General features: G+C 34.0%; 5 protein-coding genes and 1 long non-coding RNA gene across 6 annotated transcripts; 3 read left to right on the plus strand and 3 right to left on the minus strand.

The window, feature by feature from the left end:
• Positions 1-307: 307 nt before the first annotated feature.
• Positions 308-2,310, minus strand: LOC108856679 (gamma carbonic anhydrase 2, mitochondrial). The gene is made up of 5 exons (XM_018630539.2): positions 2,107-2,310; positions 1,845-1,988; positions 1,596-1,721; positions 1,362-1,513; positions 308-843 (listed from the first exon to the last, which is right to left on the minus strand). The coding sequence occupies exons 1-5, from the start codon at positions 2,219-2,221 to the stop codon at positions 550-552; spliced, it is 831 nt and encodes a 276-aa protein (XP_018486041.1). The 5' UTR covers positions 2,222-2,310; the 3' UTR covers positions 308-549.
• A 1,423-nt stretch (positions 2,311-3,733) lies between these two features.
• Positions 3,734-6,709, plus strand: LOC108805288 (DUF21 domain-containing protein At1g47330). The gene is made up of 11 exons (XM_018577296.2): positions 3,734-4,114; positions 4,183-4,259; positions 4,354-4,437; positions 4,526-4,639; positions 4,756-4,842; positions 4,915-5,054; positions 5,144-5,231; positions 5,471-5,544; positions 5,666-5,883; positions 5,957-6,183; positions 6,259-6,709. Exons 1-11 carry the CDS (start codon positions 3,928-3,930, stop codon positions 6,451-6,453), a joined length of 1,491 nt encoding a protein of 496 aa, XP_018432798.1. The 5' UTR covers positions 3,734-3,927; the 3' UTR covers positions 6,454-6,709.
• A 2,203-nt stretch (positions 6,710-8,912) lies between these two features.
• Positions 8,913-9,495, plus strand: LOC108860945 (uncharacterized). The gene is made up of 2 exons (XR_001950774.2): positions 8,913-9,044; positions 9,124-9,495. It is a non-coding gene; the product is annotated as an uncharacterized LOC108860945 (long non-coding RNA).
• A 1,944-nt stretch (positions 9,496-11,439) lies between these two features.
• On the minus strand, positions 11,440-14,068 carry LOC108859618 (probable protein phosphatase 2C 12). The gene is made up of 9 exons (XM_018633528.2): positions 13,613-14,068; positions 13,370-13,541; positions 13,128-13,281; positions 12,986-13,049; positions 12,756-12,863; positions 12,539-12,664; positions 12,209-12,444; positions 11,920-12,113; positions 11,440-11,830 (listed from the first exon to the last, which is right to left on the minus strand). Exons 1-9 carry the CDS (start codon positions 13,820-13,822, stop codon positions 11,811-11,813), a joined length of 1,284 nt encoding a protein of 427 aa, XP_018489030.2. The 5' UTR covers positions 13,823-14,068; the 3' UTR covers positions 11,440-11,810.
• Positions 14,069-14,545: 477 nt separating this feature from the next.
• On the plus strand, positions 14,546-15,275 carry LOC108857046 (pentatricopeptide repeat-containing protein DWY1, chloroplastic). The gene has a single exon (XM_018630969.2). The coding sequence runs from the start codon at positions 14,627-14,629 to the stop codon at positions 15,224-15,226; it is 600 nt and encodes a 199-aa protein (XP_018486471.1). The 5' UTR covers positions 14,546-14,626; the 3' UTR covers positions 15,227-15,275.
• On the minus strand, positions 15,276-16,823 carry LOC108857045 (putative purine permease 20). Its single transcript, XM_018630968.2, has 2 exons — positions 16,621-16,823; positions 15,276-16,524 (listed from the first exon to the last, which is right to left on the minus strand). The coding sequence occupies exons 1-2, from the start codon at positions 16,658-16,660 to the stop codon at positions 15,389-15,391; spliced, it is 1,176 nt and encodes a 391-aa protein (XP_018486470.1). The 5' UTR covers positions 16,661-16,823; the 3' UTR covers positions 15,276-15,388.
• Between the last annotated feature and the right edge of the window lie 1,344 nt (positions 16,824-18,167).

Raw genomic sequence — 18,167 nt, forward strand, 5'->3', positions numbered from 1 at the left:
TAGGTGACTTCAAAAGTCAGCCAATGTCTTTTAACTCTTGATTCCTTTATCTCTCGTGTAAAATCTTTCTTTTTCGTTTACAGTTTGCTTTTCAGATTACAGTTTTCAGTTAGCTTAATTGTTTTTTTCTTAACTCGGTGAATACCTAAAGGAAAAATATTGGTTCGATTCAACTGCGCCTGATCCACTCCACGCCCCTTTGAAGTCTGTAACGAGTATAAGAATACGTGAATCTTAAGGAGCCAAGCAAACAATCTAAACTCTATCATACGTACCACCAACATAAAAAGCATAAAACAGAGGAATATAGCAGAAAAAAAAAGAGAAAGCATCTTGTTTCTCTCTTTGCAATTGTTATTGGAAGAAATAACTTCATTAAACCATAATGCAACAGTACATATTCTTTCGGCATTATTGAGCAAAGGATATTCCCCCATGCTTGCTCGCGATAAAAGGCAAAACCAAAAGATAGAATCTCTACAGAGAACCAATCCTGTCTTGAAAGGATTTAACACAAGAAAGAAAAAAAACAAGCTGAGACAGGGTGAATCAGTAGTGTGTAGTTGGAACCCTGGTGGTAGTTTTTTCCGGTAAGACATTGTCGGGAAGAATCAACTCGGGTGGAGTTTCACGGACAATCCCAAGCATTGAATCATAATCCTCATCCTTGCGTGCATATTTCTTCCTAAGCGCTCTCTCAACCTCGATCTCATCAAATGACTTTGAATTCTCTGCGGCATGAATGTGTGCAAGGTTGATGTAGTTCTCTGCTGACTTTGAGATATATGCTATCTCCTCATCTGTTAACTTCCTCATAAACTTTGCTGGATTCCCTCCCCAAACCTGCCACATGAAATTGATCACTTGTGTACTTATGTCTCCTTGAAATTATATATTCTAAAGTTGAATGTTGAATAAAGTAGTTCCTAGCAACAAAACGACACCGTTTAATTCTAACCATCTATGACTCCAGTCACCTTAGTTTCAGATACAAAGGTGGTTTCCAGATTTAGACAAGTGAAATATACGCCTAGTAATAAGGAACAGCGTATCAACCGAAAAGCTGATCAAAGACACAAGGGAATCTACTTAAGCTGTTCAAGCCTTAGCTAGAGGTCTACTCTAAGCAGCTTAGGAACGAATGTAGCAGATTATCGCTAGCACTTAGTGAGGGCTGAATTTACATGGGACAACTTCTGTGTTCTCGATAACAAAACCTAGGCTTTCATTTTTTTGGTTCTTGTTACCGTTGATTCTATGGTCGTAGTTCACTTTACAAAGACAAAGCAGATGTTTGGTGGCAGTCTTATCACAAAACGTAGTAAACAGTAAACTACAAGAAAGGTGAAGAGAAGTAAAACCTCTCCAGAAGGAATACGGGTGTTCTCTTTGACAAGAGAACCAGCAGCAACCATGGCACTCTTCTCAACCACCACACCATCAAGTAGTGTAGCTCCCATTCCAACAAACGCCTCATCCTCAACAGTACACCCATGTATAACAGCACTATGACCTGCTCGGTTTCATTTTTTTTTTTTGAATTAACTAACAGTCACGAAACAAATATCACTAAAGCTGATGATAAGTCACTTTACCTACAGTGACCTTGTCCCCAATCGTAGTAGGTAAAACCTTCCCACCAGGATTGGTTTTTGCAACGTGTACAAGAGAATTATCTTGGATATTCGTCCCGGATCCAACACTGATGTTGTTCACATCACCTGCACACACAAGTCATTTACAATAAACCTATAGATTACTCAAATGAAAAGGATATAAGCAAAGATTACACTAAAACTGTGAGTAATGTGTAATGCTGCAGCGAAATGAAAAGGGTGACTGACCTCGAAGAACACAGCCATACCAAATAGAGGAGCCTTTCCCGATTTGAACGTCACCAATAACAGATGCACTTGGAGCCACGAACGCATCCTTATCCACCAATGGAGATTTATCAAACACATCCATCAACGTCCGATGCCTCGATACTGGTATCAATCAAACAATAATTGAAAACAAGACCGATCAGACCAGAAAGTTCGTGAATCCCAATAAACACTTAAAATCATAGATACTGATTGGATCTATGGTTTGAATGTGGCTTACGGTGTTCTTCGAAGCGGTGGCTCCCTTGAAGAAGAGAACCGAAACGATCGAGAGCTTTGCCGGAGCCGCGGATCCAGTTACCAACAGTGTAAATAGCTCGTCCTAGGGTTCCCATTTCCGATTTCCACGGAGGTACGACGACGACAAGGGAGAGAAGCAGAGGTTTTGTGGAGGCGTTGATTTTGTTTTGTTAGACCCAACAGAATCGAGATTTAACCGAAGTGACTCGTTAGTTTGAAATCGAACCAAATTTTGTACCTGAACCTTGCAGAACGGTTTAAACCAAATCAATCGAATTGGACTTTGATCATTTGAGAACTACATGTTTAAACCAACATGTTTTTTTGAACGGAATGGATAAACCAAAATTTATCGTTAAAAATATAATATAATATTTAATTTTTTTTTTAATTATTTTTTTAAACTCTAACAAAATATTTAAATATTTACCGGTCCGTGTGCGGTATGTTACCTTTGTTGTTTATGCGGTTTACAGGATACGGTTTTACTAAAATAAACGGTATACAATAATGATTTGTTGGTGAAATTTAATTTTGCGGTTTTACGAGATAAACTAAATAGAATTAAATTTTGTATTTTGTATATGTTTACAGTTTTGTTTTATTTTCTAATTTAAATTTAAAAACTAAGTTTTGGCATTGAACACATCACTAGTTTTGACATGTTTACTGATTTTTGATTAATTTTCTATTTTAACTAAATAAAAATTTTAAACAATTCATAACCAGCTAAAGAAACAAGTCACAGTATGATTGGCCGATTCTTTATTCAATTTCAAAATACTATTATATATATTTAATTTTAATCAGTTAGAGAAACAAATCAGAGTTTAACTGGTTAAAATTTCAAAATAAATTTATATTTTATATTTAAGTGATATAATAGAATCCTTTCAATTTTTAATTTTAATTTAGATGTACATCGCAACTCATACATGGTAGTTAGTTTCAAAATGTAACTTATATATTGGTAGTTTTTAAATTTTACCTTTTCATAATTATAAGATACATGTGTTACGATGATTAATACAATATAACAAAATTTAGTATCATTCTTTCATGATTAACCAATCAATTTTTCTTTATAATTTTGTTGTCAACAAATTTAATTTATCAAAAGTATTATGACCTTACAAATCTTACTTACAGTAGATAATACTTAAATGATCTATTTCGCGATATTGCAAAAAAAAATTAGAAATAAAAACAACCAGTAAACCATGTTTGTATATGCTAACAAAATATTAAAATTATACAATTTGTTAAAGTATGAACATCTCATCATTATGAATAAATATTTTATTTGACAAAAAATAGGCATAAAATGAGCCAACACTGAATCAGAGTTGTAAGAGTTAATAGATTTATGTCAAAAGTAAATGAATATTAAAGAAAAATTAATGTTTACCAAATTAATACCTAATTTATCTCTATATATACAAGTTTATAAGTTTTTGAATAATGTCGTATTCGTGTTTCTTTCTCAATTAGGTGTATTCGTGCTTTATTTATTAGAATGTATAAAAGTAGTATTCGAGTGAACATTTTCTCCATTGAATTAGGAAAACTTTAAATTGTTAAATCAAACCGGACTAGTAGTCCGGTTGGATCATAGAAACAACATTAAAACACGTACCAAAAAGGGAAAGGAGTGAATAAATAAGAGATACCTTCCGATAGAAAAGTTGGGGGCCACACACAAGCTCGCTTCCTTCCTCTGAATACAGAAATGTTTGTTGCGTCTTGAATTGTACACGCACTTGAGAAGAGCAGAGAAGCGTCACTCTCTCTCACTAACTTGATGGCGTCGTCGTCGTCGGATACGTCGTGCTGCGGAGCCGCGTTCTGGCTTGACCTGGTGATCATCATAGCTCTAGTCGCCTTCGCGGGGCTGATGGCAGGTCTAACCCTCGGCCTCATGTCTCTCGGATTAGTCGATCTCGAAGTTCTCATCAAATCCGGCCGTCCTCAAGATCGAATCAACGCCGGTGAGTTGATTCTTAACTTTTTGATTCCGTTGAGAATTGGGACTGAAATCTTGTATTATTATTGTTAGGTAAGATATTTCCAGTAGTGAAGAATCAGCATCTGTTGCTTTGTACTCTTTTGATCGGCAACTCTATGGCTATGGAGGTTAATAAAATACTCTTTTCTTTTTTTGTTTATGATTTTTTGATTGCTAAAAGACTTTGTACTAACTAATGTCTTTCTCTTTGGTCCTCCGTAGGCTCTGCCAATCTTCTTGGATAGAATTGTGCCTCCCTTGGCTGCTATTGTTATCTCAGTCACTCTTATTCTTGTCTTTGGAGAGGTTTCTTCACTTCTCTTTCCTTATTTACTCTTTTTTTTTTGTATAATTTCATCATATTATTTTATGGGTTGAATGAATGTATCTGCAGATAATGCCACAGGCTGTTTGCACTCGGTACGGCCTCAAGGTTGGAGCCATAATGGCTCCTTTAGTTCGTCTTCTTCTCATTCTCTTCTTCCCTATTGCTTATCCTATCAGTAAGGTAAGATATTTTTTTTAATCTAATTTTTGGTTCCTTTACCTGGTCGGCTAAATCATTTTTTTTTAATTATTATTACAAAGTGTTTCTTGGTTCCGACACATACTTGTTGGGTTCAGGTTCTTGATTGGATGTTGGGTAAGGGACATGGTGTTCTTTTACGGAGAGCTGAGCTCAAGACATTCGTGACTTTCCATGGAAATGAGGTAGCAATCAAAACCTGACTCTTGTGTCTGTTTCTTACAGCAACCTACCTTTCTGATTTTGTTTTTTGTTAGGCTGGGAAAGGTGGGGATCTAACAACCGATGAGACTTCAATCATCACAGGTGCACTTGAATTGACAGAAAAGACAGCAAAAGATGCAATGACTCCCATATCCAACGCATTCTCCCTTGATCTTGATTCAACTCTTAATCTGTGGGGTTTCCTCTTTGTTTTTACCTTTTTATTTTACACTTTTATATTCCCATCATAATGCTTATTATCTGCTTTCATCAACAATACAGGGAAACTTTGAATACAATTATGTCAGTTGGTCATAGCAGAGTTCCAGTTTATTTCAGAAATCCAACACATATAATTGGTCTCATTCTGGTACCTACCTATCTTTCATATATTTAGATGGTTGATGCTCTATATCTTTTGGGTACTTAAATCTTTGTTTTTTTGTATTGTCTTACCTTAAATATAATCTTCTACGAGAGTGGAGTTTCTAGAGAAAGACTATCTTGTAACTACTAGATTTCAATCGGTTACTCTTTTAACAATGGCAAATAGTGCTTACGTATGACCTTTTCCTCAGCACGTTATGTTGTTCTCTTTTGCTGGTGCAGGTTAAAAATCTCTTGGCAGTTGATGCAAGAAAAGAAGTTCCTCTGAGGAAAATGATCATGAGAAAGATTCCGCGGTAAATTATTCACTCTCTCTCTCTCTCTCTAATGCTTTGTTCACATTCGTGACATAGTTTTTTTCTTTTTTTCTACAGCATTAAACAGAGTTCATATCTATAACCTACTTTTTTTTTGCAGTGTATCTGAGACCATGCCGTTATACGATATCCTAAACGAGTTCCAGAAAGGCCACAGCCACATTGCAGTTGTCTATAAGGATCTTGACGAGCATAAAGGATCACCCGAAACAAGCGAGAACGGTATTGAGCGCAGAAAAAACAAGAAAACTAAAGATGAGCTGTTTAAGGACAGTTGCAAGAAACCAAAAGCTCAGGTTCAAGTATCAGAGAAGGAAGGTACGAGAACATGATTTCCATCAGTTATTAGAGACTTTCCATTTTGTTTACACAAAGCTTTCTCTGAATCTAGTATTCAAAATTGAAACCGGAGGAGATGCGAAATCCGGCAAGAGCGAGAACGGTGAGGAGCAGCAGCAGGGGAAGACGACTCTCACGGCTGCTCCAGCTAAGAAGCGGCATAGAGGCTGCTCCTTCTGCATTTTGGATATCGAGAACTCTCCTATACCTGATTTCCCTCCCAATGAAGAGGTTGTAGGCGTTATCACCATGGAGGACGTCATCGAGGAGCTTCTTCAGGTTAACTCAAACCCCTCTCTTTTTTTATCACACTAGAGAATTTTTAACTAAATGAATCATATGATTATTTTTCAGGAAGAGATCCTTGACGAAACCGATGAGTATGTGAACATCCACAACAGGATAAGAGTCAACATGCATGCTTCTCAGGAGAATCTACCAAGCGTGATCACGCAATCATCATCTGGTTCCACTAGTCCCAACCGAACATCTCATCTGGCCACACCAGATTCGAGTCCTGCAACAACAAAGCCATTACAACACCTGTAGATTCTTCCCACTCTGTGGCTCTGAAACATGAAGATTCAATCCAATACCTTATGATTTCTTAATGAAGATAAGATCTAGTTAGTTAAAAGGATTTATAACTTATTAAAAACACTGCTTTTTCTTTGGTATATGTTTTGGTGTACTGTTTGAGGACGAATACTTGTTAGTGGTTGATGGTTGCTTTGTACGTAAAAGAAGCGGATGGATCTGTTCTGAAGAAAATAATGCAAGATTACATAGTTTTGTTTTTGAAACATAGTTTCGTTTTTGAACATCTAATCTTTCATCTATTATATTCTAGATTTTTTTGTTTTAATTATATTCTAGATGAAAGCAAGTTGACAAGAAGAAAAGGAAAGTCGAGATGTAAGCCGAGTTCAGACCTTCCATAAACAAAAAGAGGTTCCTTTGAAGAAATCATTTACCATATTCATAGCTAGAAATAACAACATGATGCCACACTATGAATGCAAAATGGGTCTTTACAACCTTTATATTCACCCAACCAATAAAATTTCATTATTTTATATTTAGTATTTTAAAAAAAAGAAAACAAAATATTGTCAAGTTTTATTATGTTTTTAAAATAAAAAATAAATAGAAAATAATATTAGTCGCAAAAAAAGTTTTATATTTAAAATACCGTCAACAAAACATTAAACCCTAAACCCTAAATTCTTGGTAAGCCCTAAACGCTTGGATAAATTTTAAATCTTTAGATTTTTTTTTAAAATATTTTTAACACAGTCAGCAACTAAACCCTAAACCCTAAATACTAAACCCTAAACCTTTGGATAAACACTAAACCCGTAGATAAATCCTAAACTCTAGGATTTAGAATTTATTCAAGTGTTTGGGATTTACCCAAGGATTTAGGATTTAAAGTTTAGGGTTTAGTGTTTGGCCGACAGCATTAATTTGTTTTTAAATGTGTTTTTGTTTGAAATTAATATTATTTTTTATTTATTTTATTTTTTAGTTTACAATATAATATAACTTGACAATTTTTTTTTAAAGATACTAAATATGAAATAACAAAATCTTATTAGTTGGGTGAACCTACATGTTCACTTTAGAAATAAACCCAAGAATTTCTCTTTACAAAACTGTTTTCATTACAAATCATATTCCACTATCTTATAATTCTTTTGCAAGCTATTATAAACTCCATTTTGATAAAATAATAAAGAACACTATATTTTACCAAAAAACTAAAAATAAATAAAAACAGTATAATATTATTTTTAAAAGAATTTAAATGTAAGTAGAAATTTGCTCTGTGCTTAGCACGGAATGATAATACTAATAAATAAATTGAATTATTTAAATTTTGAAAAACTTCTAACAATTAAGAAAAATTATAAATGAATTAATCAAATGGTATAATACCGACACTATTAATTTATACTACAATCAAATCATGTAATCTTCTATATTTTATATATATTATTATGTAAATAAATAAAATAGTACTTAACACTATATATATATATATATATTTATCTTCCCTTTTTATATCTAACAAGAAACATTTAATAGTATTTAAATAACAAAAATATTTATCATTTATAAAATTTAATCTGAATATTATTAAATAAGAGTATCTCAAATATATATGCTTAAAATAGATATATGATAATCAACCAGTAATTTTTTCTTCTTAATATAAAAAAATTAAATATTATTTATATAGATTCATCTTTCAAGTCATTCAAATAAAATGATAGATAAAAATATAATAGAAATGTTTATAAAAGTGTAATAGCAGTTGATATAGGCATGAAATAATCTATATAATTGATTTTAAAAATTAATTAATACATTTTTTTTTTTTTTTTAACAGGGATGTTCCGCAACCCGTAGACACTTCCGTAGTTTTCCGCAACCCATAGGCCCGTAGTCACTTCCGTAGCTTTCCGCAATCTTTAGGCCCGTAGTCACCCCTGGTCCGAAACCAGCCGTTACTGATACCCATTACCCAAGGGCCCAGCACCAACGCCGCGCTTTAAATTTAAACTTGGGGAGGGCGTAAAGCATTTCGTGGTCACAAGGGGTATTCGAACCTAGGTCGTTATCGGCGTTGGAACTGCCTCAAGACCACTAGCCCACCACCTTGTGGTTGAAATTAATTAATACATACAAACATAACTTACATTTATTAAAAAGGGTACTATTTATACATTTTTGATTTCTATTTAATGGTATTAAATTATTTTTGGCAACATATTACATTTATTAAAAAGTTATTGTTATTGAATTTTCTAATGAAATTAATATTTATAGTAATTCCACGCAAAGCATAAATCAGCATCACGCAAAAGAATAGAATATTGTTCATTGACTTGTTAGCACCAGTCATTTTTGTTTCCTAATTTAATAGCCACATCTATTTTTAATTTGCCTTGAGTATAATTCTTATATAAGTTATTTCTGCAAAAGAATACAATATTCATACGTGAGTAAATCAAGCAATACTTTTTGCAACTAAAAAATAATTTTTTTTAGTGCAATTTTTTTTTTTTGAATCATGGAAAAATATGTTTTATATTTTATATTTTTTCTTGCAATTCTCGTTGTGGACCACGTTGGAGGTAATATAAGTATTTGCGCTATCAAATTCTTTTACTAATATTTATTCGATTTTCTTTTATGATGGATATAACACAACAGAAGTTGAAGCCGTGAACAAGTTGGCGTGCCGCTTTACTGGTCGCAGATTCAAGGGAAAATGCGGAAATAATGGAAATAGTATATGTACAAGGGAAGTAAAGGAGTTCATAGCCAAATATCCAGACGAGAGCAAGAGCGTTCTAGGCGAGATGCGTTGTAATTGTACTAACATTCCAGTCAAGGCAAACGAGGAAATCAGACGTGAATGTAGCTGTAGATATGATTGCAACTTTCACTAAATAAAATACCTACAACCAAAATATATGTACTAAAATGAAGGAAAAAGATTCTAGAGATTTTAATATCGATTTGATAAAAATCCATATCAGTCTAATGTTTTTGCAAATTTGATTAATTTTTTTCTAAAGATTATTTATTTATATTGCCAAAGCTCAATTGGTATTTTATTCTAAATTAATCATAGTTGACAACTAATAATATCTATGGTTTCCTAATAATAATATCACTAAAAATCAGTCTTAAAAAAAGCGACAGATGGACGGGTTTTATGGTCAAGTAGCAGTGGACGAACCTGGGACGCTAACACGTTTCAGGTTCGATTCTTCTGCTATGCGAAACTAAGTCACATTGTTCTGTTCACCTAACGCAGATATGCGTCCATACTTTATGATCCATTTGAATGCTCTAGAGAATGAGTCCATCCGCGGGCTTGCGACTCCCCTGGATTCAACCAGATTAAAAATTAATTCGTCAAAAAAAGCGACAGGTAATGACTAAACACCTAGCGATTTATCGCTAAACTAATAGTTAGCCAACTTAGGCGTTTATAATTATTACAATATACTAATATATAATATAGTAGATTTAGTATCATGATTTACATATAATAATATTTATAATATATTTTTCATAAGATTTTAGACTAATAATATATTAATTATTATAATTTATACTTTATTATTTACTAGTATAGTATCATAACGTTCTAGAGGGTTAAAAGATAATCATCGCGGTTTTAAAGACCTTAGCATCTACTCATTGTCTAAGAGGCCGTTTAAATAATTTTTAGGAAGAAAAATATTTACAAAAACATAAATAAAATATCAAATTTAAAACTAAGAAAATATTTTTTTTTGCACAAGCTCGGACAAACCCATAGTTAGTATTAAAGAAGAATCTATTGAAATATTTTTGATTTGCAGATCTTATAAATACATTTATGATAAGGGATTAGTGAAAATTATTTTTTTTTTAAAAATCAAATGTATTCATATATGAAATAAGTATAATACTCAAATTTTAATTTCTAACTTTTTATATGAGAAAACAATTATATGATTTTCTTTATGCATTTTACAATTCTTTCAGGGTAGATAACCAATTTTGTGTGGAAATGGTCATTTATTTCGTATGCGAAGTTGGGGATAACATCATTTGTAATTTCCTAATTACTCACTTTTATTTGGATTTTGAGCCAATTCACTCTTAGTACTATCACTATTAAACTGCTATATTAAATCTAGTGTTTTCTTTTGGCTAACGTGAACACCATATGAAAATAAAACTCCCAAATTGTATATTACCATCTCTCTTTTTAAATAAGTGTCATTTAGACATTTTTTACGTAAATTAAAAATTATTAAGATATTATTTAAAATGTTATTAGTTACACCTATTTCACCAATAATATTTGAGAAAATTATTTATAAAATCAATAAAATTTACAATTAGTTTTCAGTTGAAAAAAATATAATTTGTATTACAATTATAAAGTGACATTTATTATTAAACATATGAACTACATGATTTACAGTTGTTATAGAAATAAGAAACAAAAATAAAATGTCGCTAAAATGTTTTAAATGTAGCCATGTCACATATTTTTAGCTGCAACCAATTATCGTTGAATGTTTTGCAAATTTGCTATTAATTTATTAAAAAATTGTTATGACAAAAGGGTGGGAAAAATTGTTGCAAAGTTTTACAAAAAATTGAACTTTGGAAGAAATTGTGTCAATATCAAATGTTTCTGTACTGTAAGAAGTGGTAGTACATTCAGTACAAGTTGCTAAATTAGAGTTTACCAAAAAAAAGTTACTAAATTAGTACAAGCAAATGTTTTATCATCATTCATTCATATTAGCCGGTGCCGAACTCATAGCCATGTAAGTTATATGCAGCAGATTCACGCAATTGCATTGTGATTTCTAGGAGTATACAGACAGTAGAAAATGATTTACTATCTTGATCACTAAACTCTATTCTCTTTTGAGAGTTTTGAAAAGTAGTTAAAACTTAAAAGCTATGAGCAATGTTATGAGCGCAATTTTTTTTTTTTAAGAAAAAGAAATAATATGAGTGTGAAAATGATACATGAAATAAGGACTGCACAAAGGCTCGCATGTTGTCCAAAAAAAAAAGGCTCGCATATTTTCTTTACCTACCGTCTCCAGCAGTTAGTTCTACTCATTTTGAAACATCAAACCATCATCACAGATGAAAAGAATAGAAAAAAAAAATAAAAGAACTTCCGAGTTACCTTAGTAATATCGGGCTATGGACACAGTGAAGGGAGAGCCATATCAAAGAAAAATATATAAATAAACATGCTTTGGCGTTCGCCATAGAATGGTGAAGATCCTAGAACCACTCCATATTACTCACAACACTGTTTTTGTTAGTCGCTTGATCAAATAAATTGCTGGATGGCTGGCTAGTAGCTCTCACTAGTCACTACTATGTCTATCTGCAAGACATTCCCATAATGGTTTACTAATATTAGCTTCCGCAATAAATCTACAAACTCAAAACTCAGGTATGATGTAAGTAGATAACCTCGTTTCCCTTCCATTGCGTCTTTCTTCTCTTGGCAACTTGCACAAAGGAATGGACCATCCCATGGACGAAGCTTTCCACAATTAGCCGTTCCAGCATGAATCGAGACACCTTCTCCTGGTTTCACTTCAACTTGACACACAGCACACATGAACAACTTGAACATATTGCAAAGCGGGTACTTTGTATATAATCTGTAACAAACAAACAACGAGAATGATCAAGTTTAATCAAAACAAAAGCTTATAAAAAAAATATAAAGTATCTATTGCATATCAGAGTGTCGCACCTCTCTGAAAGCATAGCTGATCCCTCTTCAAACAGTTCTTCAAGTAAATCAGGTTCTGCATACTCTTTCTCTATATTAGAAGAAGAGTCTGAACTTTTTCTTTTGAACATTGACTTTAACATTCTTTTCCCTTGCTTTTTCGGCGGCGGCACAGATGCAGCTGGTTTTTCTGATGGTAATATATCAACCACAATACACGTTGTATCGTCGCGAATACCTTTTTTCCCCACAGCTTCCTGTGTGAAGCAATGAGAAGAAAAAAAACATCAAGAAAAGAATACTGTATATCGTAAAAATATAAGCAACTCAGATACTATTTCTATACTATACTTTAACAATATGCTCGGCGGAAAGTTCGGGTGGCAAACCCCGGCAACAATCAAGAGCCTCTTCTGCACTAATTGCATCCCACACACCATCACTTGAGATGATAAGTCGACCACCAGCTGAAGATAACTACATGAACACAACAAATACATACATCTTTCAGAATAAAACTCAAAACACTTGTAGAATTTCAGCTAGAGTTAACTCGTGTTTGATGAACCTTGACTTGCTTCACATAAGGAACTGGAACAATGTATTGGCCAACATTCAGATCTCCAATGGATCTTGAGAGACAGAGACCACCAGGCCAACATCTCAGAGGACCAATCTAAAACAAGTTTTATTAGAATCTTTGAATTTGACAGCTAGCACAAACAAAGTTTCCATATGTGTTAATTCTACAAAGCTAGTATTACTTTCAGTGATTTTTTTTTTTTGCTAGAGAAGTACCTCAGTACCACCACCAGTATTTAGCCGACCAACTTCACCACCACTTGCTTTAACGCGGTCTCGCCTGTCATAAAAAGCAAAAGATATCTATATACAAACAACTAAAGCAATGGTGGCAACAGAAGGAAAGAAGCGGACTTACTCTTCTTCGTTTATTTCAAGCCGATGATCAGCAGATAAATAATAGACACCACCCTCAGCAGGCTCAAGTATGCAACGAGAGTCACCTACAGATGCAACACTCACCACCCATCCTTCTACTATGACAAAGGTTACAGTCGTTCCAGACTTCCTTGCTGACATGGCAGAAAATAATAAAATCTCAAAATCATATAAGAACAGAACATTAAAAAAAACAAAATAAGAATAAGACAGAGCTGATACCTATTTCCTGGAAATCTTTATCGGTTTTGACAAATCCGGCAACCATAGCCCTAGGAAGTGCGGCAACCCAGTCATCTCTGTTGAGATCAGTGGGTATGGCAGCTAATACATTGTTCAGAAGGTTTTCCTTAGCGTAGATAGCTGCTGCAGAGCCATTGTGTCCATCAAAAAGCTGCAATATAATACAATTAGGAGAGATATCAAATAACAATCCAATAGAAGAGCAAGAAAATAGAAACAAACCCCAAAAACAGAGAAGGTAGTAACGCCACCATCGGCCATGACCCTTTGACACTCTGTTTTAACAAAGGTAAAGTCCTCCCCTTTCTTGCTCTGGTTAAACAGGGCGTGCACAAGTTCAGGGCTGTCTATCTTTTCATTTGCTGATGATTCACGCTTTAGCAAAACTGAAAGTGGAACTGTATGATGATGATGTTCTCCTTTACTTGACATTGTATGTTTACTAAAACCTTCCTCTAACTTCTCTCTCTCTCTACCAAATCTCTCTCATCAGATCTTTAAATCAAATTCAAAAACACACACACACACACGGAATCATAATGTCCTCAAAACAAATGATGGATCGTGCGAAGAAATTACGTAATGAGTGTGGGGGGGGGAGAGAAATAGAGGAAGCATTACGATTTTCTTTTTTTTTATGAAGAAGATCACGCAGAGAGAGAGAAGGCGATGAAGCTTCTTCTTCTACTTCTACTTCTACCTCGAATCGAAAATGACGGATCACGGCATTTCTCTTTCCCTCTTTTTTATTTAATTTGTTTTTTAATTAATATTTGTTTTTACAAAAGCTAAATTAAACTCCCTCGCCGTTTTCTGTTATAAAAGCTGTCGTTTTGGTTCCCACGTGGTCGACCTGGCTCAACCCATTAATCTCCGATTTGGAACGCTAAAATTCAACACATACTACGTACACATTTTGCACATATAATCCTTGATTAGAACGTCTTTATTTTCTTCAGTGGACAGTGGTAAGATGGTTTTTTTTTTTTTTTTTTTTTGGTAAGATGGTTCTTGATTAGAACGTCTTTTTATTTTCATTTTCTGGTTGTGCACGAAACTTTATGTGGACCTGGTGCTAATAGTGAAACAGAGGTTTTGTTTGGCTGTTTGCAATGTTGTCTGCTTCCTGTAGATATATGTCTGAGAGACTGTTCGGTCTCTCTATTTCTCTCTCCACATTGTAAACTTCCCTCCAAAGAAAACTTATCCCTTTGTTTGGATTGACCTCCACAAACGATGGCTCTGGAGTCTGCTTTCTCCATGAGTGTCTGGTCCTTCTCCAAATCAATCTCCTTTGAGAGAAGCGCCTTATCATTTCACCGAATCACCATCCCCTCGGGAGCAAAGGGAATAATTGCAGGAGAGGGTGAAGTTGAACCCCAGAAGAGGATAAGCTCCGATCTCAAGAGGGTTTACAAGAACGAGAAAGTAGTGGCTAGAAACACAGTACGACGGGAAGATAAGCATGAGATTTCAAGCCAGAAGAAAGCTATCGTAGACAGAAGCAAGGCAATAGTAAAGCTGAAATCGTTAGGAGAAGAAGTGAGGAACGCAGGCTATGTTCCAGAGACGAAGTATGTTCTTCATGACATCGATGAAGAAGCTAAAGAGAAAGCATTGATGCATCACAGCGAACGGTTGGCTATTGCTTTTGGGCTTATAAACACGCCTCCAGGGACGACTATAAGAGTGATGAAGAACTTGAGGATATGTGGAGACTGCCACAACTTCATTAAGATATTATCGAGCATTGAAGATAGAGAGTTCATTGTAAGAGATAACAAGAGGTTTCATCATTTTAGAGATGGTTCTTGTTCTTGCCGAGATTATTGGTAGATTCTTGAATTTAAACTTATTTGGTTTTACTCACAATAACATTTCTAAATGTGTAAAAATCAACATTTTTCAATCCAGTATAAGTAAAAATCAACACTGGCAAAGGAAAATAAAATAAAATACAATGGCGTTATTAAGACAAACATATACAACATATATAGATCACACACTCAGTGTTTCACTCTGGCTTGCTCTTCTCTTAGCAGACTTGTACAAAGAATATACGTAAGATGCAAAACCAAGTATCCCAGCTAACAAAGCTCCTCCCTTAAACCATTCAACATCATCATCCATAAACCGAAACGCCACCACCACGAAAATGTTTGCTAAAGGGCTTGCACTGAAGCTGACAACATTAGAGAAAAGAGTAGAAACCAAACACACTAGACCCACAAGTCCTATAGACATTACTTGCCAGGCAAGTGATAGTCCAGTCAGAGTCAAAACGTAAAGTGGTTTCCCTTCCTTAAATGTTTCGAAATCTTCTTTGATGTCTCTGAACTCACCGCTTACGAATAGTCCAACCAAACATATCAACGTTGCAATCATGGAAGCGTAGGTTTGCATCGACATCACCGCGGTAACTTTACTCTCTGTCTTCGGTATGACCTTTTCGAACCCTAACTGCATGATACATAGGGATAAAGAGAAGGCTACCGTGCCAGAGAAGCCACACCACGCACCGTAACTCATTTTGTAGCCTTCAGCTTCGCAGGGCATATAGGCATCATCTGAAGATGTAATTCCTGTGGCAACTCCAGAAAGTATAATAGCTAATACGATCCAACGGTTGAATTTGTGTTTGTTGATGATTGCTGTAAAAATGGAAGTGAAGATCAGTTGTGTTGTGAAGATCCAAAAGAAGAAGATACAATGTGTTCTTCCAATTGCATAAAGTTGGCTATAAGCAGCAAAGAGGACGCCGAGAGAGATGTAAAGAAGAAAGAGTTTGACAAAAGAAGAAGAAGAATAAGAAATAGTTTCTCTATGGTTAGAAGATAAAGAACGCCACAAGAAGGCAAAGAAGGCTGTAAATGGAAACGCAGCGTTTTGGACCATAGACTGAAGCCATGTGCCTTTGAATTGTTTTGGGTCGTCACAGACATCACGTCCTGTTTGTACAAAGTAGAAGTTTAGAAGAAGTTTGGAGAAAACTTGTCCTGTTACGACCAAACCCGAGCAGACAAAGATCCAAATCCACCAGTTTCGTGTCTTGATAGCTTGTGGCCGATCAAGAGCTGTTGAATTTGATGTTGCTCTTGGTTGATTCTCAACTCCGACATTAGCTTCTTCTCCTTCTAATAACCAAGCAAAAAATAAAGTTTATATTGTTAGTTTCAATGACTTAAAACATCATCGTTGTGCCCTGTGACATGAATCATGAATGCACATACCTTGTGTAATTCGGTCCGGGGATTCGGTGTGTAAACCCATAAAGTTTTCAGGTGGAGAATGGACTATAAGTTTTTGATGAAATGTTAAATATAGTTTTCTCAAAACTATTAAGTTAGGAAGATTGCAACAACCATGGTGAGTCCATGACTTTGCATGACATATCTTTTAATGATTTGGTATCATCGATATACAGTCAAAGAAGCAAGATAAAAATATATACATGGTCAAATATGCCAGGCAATATGATGAATTAATGATGAGCGAGTAAGCAACTTGCAGAGCAATTCAACGCGGCTCACATTATCTTTTATTATATTCTATTATCCAAAAGATATGTTCGAAAAAAGAAGAAGATATGTTCGTTTCCTTCCTAGTTGCTTCGAACCAATCCAAACAAACTATTTTCCACACGATATTGAAATATACTGTGGGAAGAAACCAAACTAAATACTCCGGCCTTTCTAGCTTTTTTTTTTTTGAAAAAGGCCTTTCTAGCTTTCGTTAAGTTGTTTCCAAAACAATTTAAATATGCATAAGTTTCCATGACGATGTTATTTTGCCAATTATGTCTCAGTTTATATTTTTGGACTCCTAATTATTCTGTTCCAGTTGTAACCCAATAAAAATATGTCCCGGTAGGCCGGTACAAATGATTATGCGTGGAGCCTGGTTTCACCCTTCTCTGCGCGAAAAAGTAAAAACAACATTATCGGTAGTTTTACAAAAAGGAGGTTCTAAAGTACAAAATATTAATATTTTAATTAAAAATTATGTTTTAATATAAATTAAATAACTAAATTATTGGATTAGGACAATTGGTTAATAGATGCCGTTTAATGAAAACAGGTGGACAGATAAGTTCTCACAGGCTCTGTCGTAGGTGAACCAGTTCTCTCTTCTTCCTAATTTTTTTTTTTAATTTTCTTGAAAGACTAGATACCCATTAATATTTTCTCAATGGACATGTTCTTAAAGCTCAAATCGAATATTTTCGAAGTCCAATAAAAAACCATAAGGCCACCCCGGACTGAAATATATTACAAACAAAAAGATCAGCTAATCTTTTTCCCTCTAAGAAACAAAGAAGAGATAAGAGAGAGCTAAATTTTGATCCACATCTTAAAAGTGTAGATTTCTTTGAGTTATAAACAAAGTTTGATATGAATTAGTATTTTAGATTTTCTATATTATTATGTTTAAACTCATATTTATATCAAATAAGATTTTTTTTAAAAAATTATATAATTTATAAATTAGTTTATTTGAGATTTTATATATACACTCTTATTTAACTTTCTATTAAACATATGCCTTTTATCCGGATCCAGAAAAATTGAACTGTAAACGACACAAAACTACAGGTTGGATCTGAGAACGAGCAAAATACTTATTAGACTTTTGTGTATATTATGTATACTTGGGTATTTTAGATATGTTTTCACTATTATATATATTTTTGTCATCATATTACATATATTTGTAAGTTTCAGTTTCAGGGTTTTGGCTATAGTTTTTAGGTTTAGTAACGTTTCAAAAATTGAAATTA

This window comes from Raphanus sativus, chromosome 5, assembly GCF_000801105.2.
Source record: "Raphanus sativus cultivar WK10039 chromosome 5, ASM80110v3, whole genome shotgun sequence".
Lineage (NCBI taxonomy): Eukaryota > Viridiplantae > Streptophyta > Magnoliopsida > Brassicales > Brassicaceae > Raphanus > Raphanus sativus.

Bases quoted from the DNA above. Each gene is read 5' to 3' on its own strand.
- LOC108856679 (XM_018630539.2), bottom strand. From the start codon at position 2,221: ATGGGAACCCTAGGACGAGCTATTTACACTGTTGGTAACTGGATCCGC. The intron at 1,722-1,844 runs GTCAGTCACCCT...TTGTGTGTGCAG, and splicing joins GTATGGCTGTGTTCTTCGAG to GTGATGTGAACAACATCAGT. The intron at 844-1,361 runs GTTTTACTTCTC...TTCATGTGGCAG, and splicing joins CCCGTATTCCTTCTGGAGAG to GTTTGGGGAGGGAATCCAGC.
- LOC108805288 (XM_018577296.2), top strand. From the start codon at position 3,928: ATGGCGTCGTCGTCGTCGGATACGTCGTGCTGCGGAGCCGCGTTCTGG. The intron at 4,260-4,353 runs GTTAATAAAATA...GGTCCTCCGTAG, and splicing joins GCAACTCTATGGCTATGGAG to GCTCTGCCAATCTTCTTGGA. The intron at 4,438-4,525 runs GTTTCTTCACTT...ATGTATCTGCAG, and splicing joins TTATTCTTGTCTTTGGAGAG to ATAATGCCACAGGCTGTTTG.
- LOC108859618 (XM_018633528.2), bottom strand. From the start codon at position 13,822: ATGTCAAGTAAAGGAGAACATCATCATCATACAGTTCCACTTTCAGTT. The intron at 13,542-13,612 runs GTTTGTTTCTAT...ATTATATTGCAG, and splicing joins CTACCTTCTCTGTTTTTGGG to CTTTTTGATGGACACAATGG. The intron at 12,445-12,538 runs GTATAGTATAGA...TGCTTCACACAG, and splicing joins CCGCCGAGCATATTGTTAAA to GAAGCTGTGGGGAAAAAAGG.
- LOC108857046 (XM_018630969.2), top strand. From the start codon at position 14,627: ATGGCTCTGGAGTCTGCTTTCTCCATGAGTGTCTGGTCCTTCTCCAAA.
- LOC108857045 (XM_018630968.2), bottom strand. From the start codon at position 16,660: ATGGGTTTACACACCGAATCCCCGGACCGAATTACACAAG. The intron at 16,525-16,620 runs GTATGTGCATTC...CTTGGTTATTAG, and splicing joins CCCGGACCGAATTACACAAG to AAGGAGAAGAAGCTAATGTC.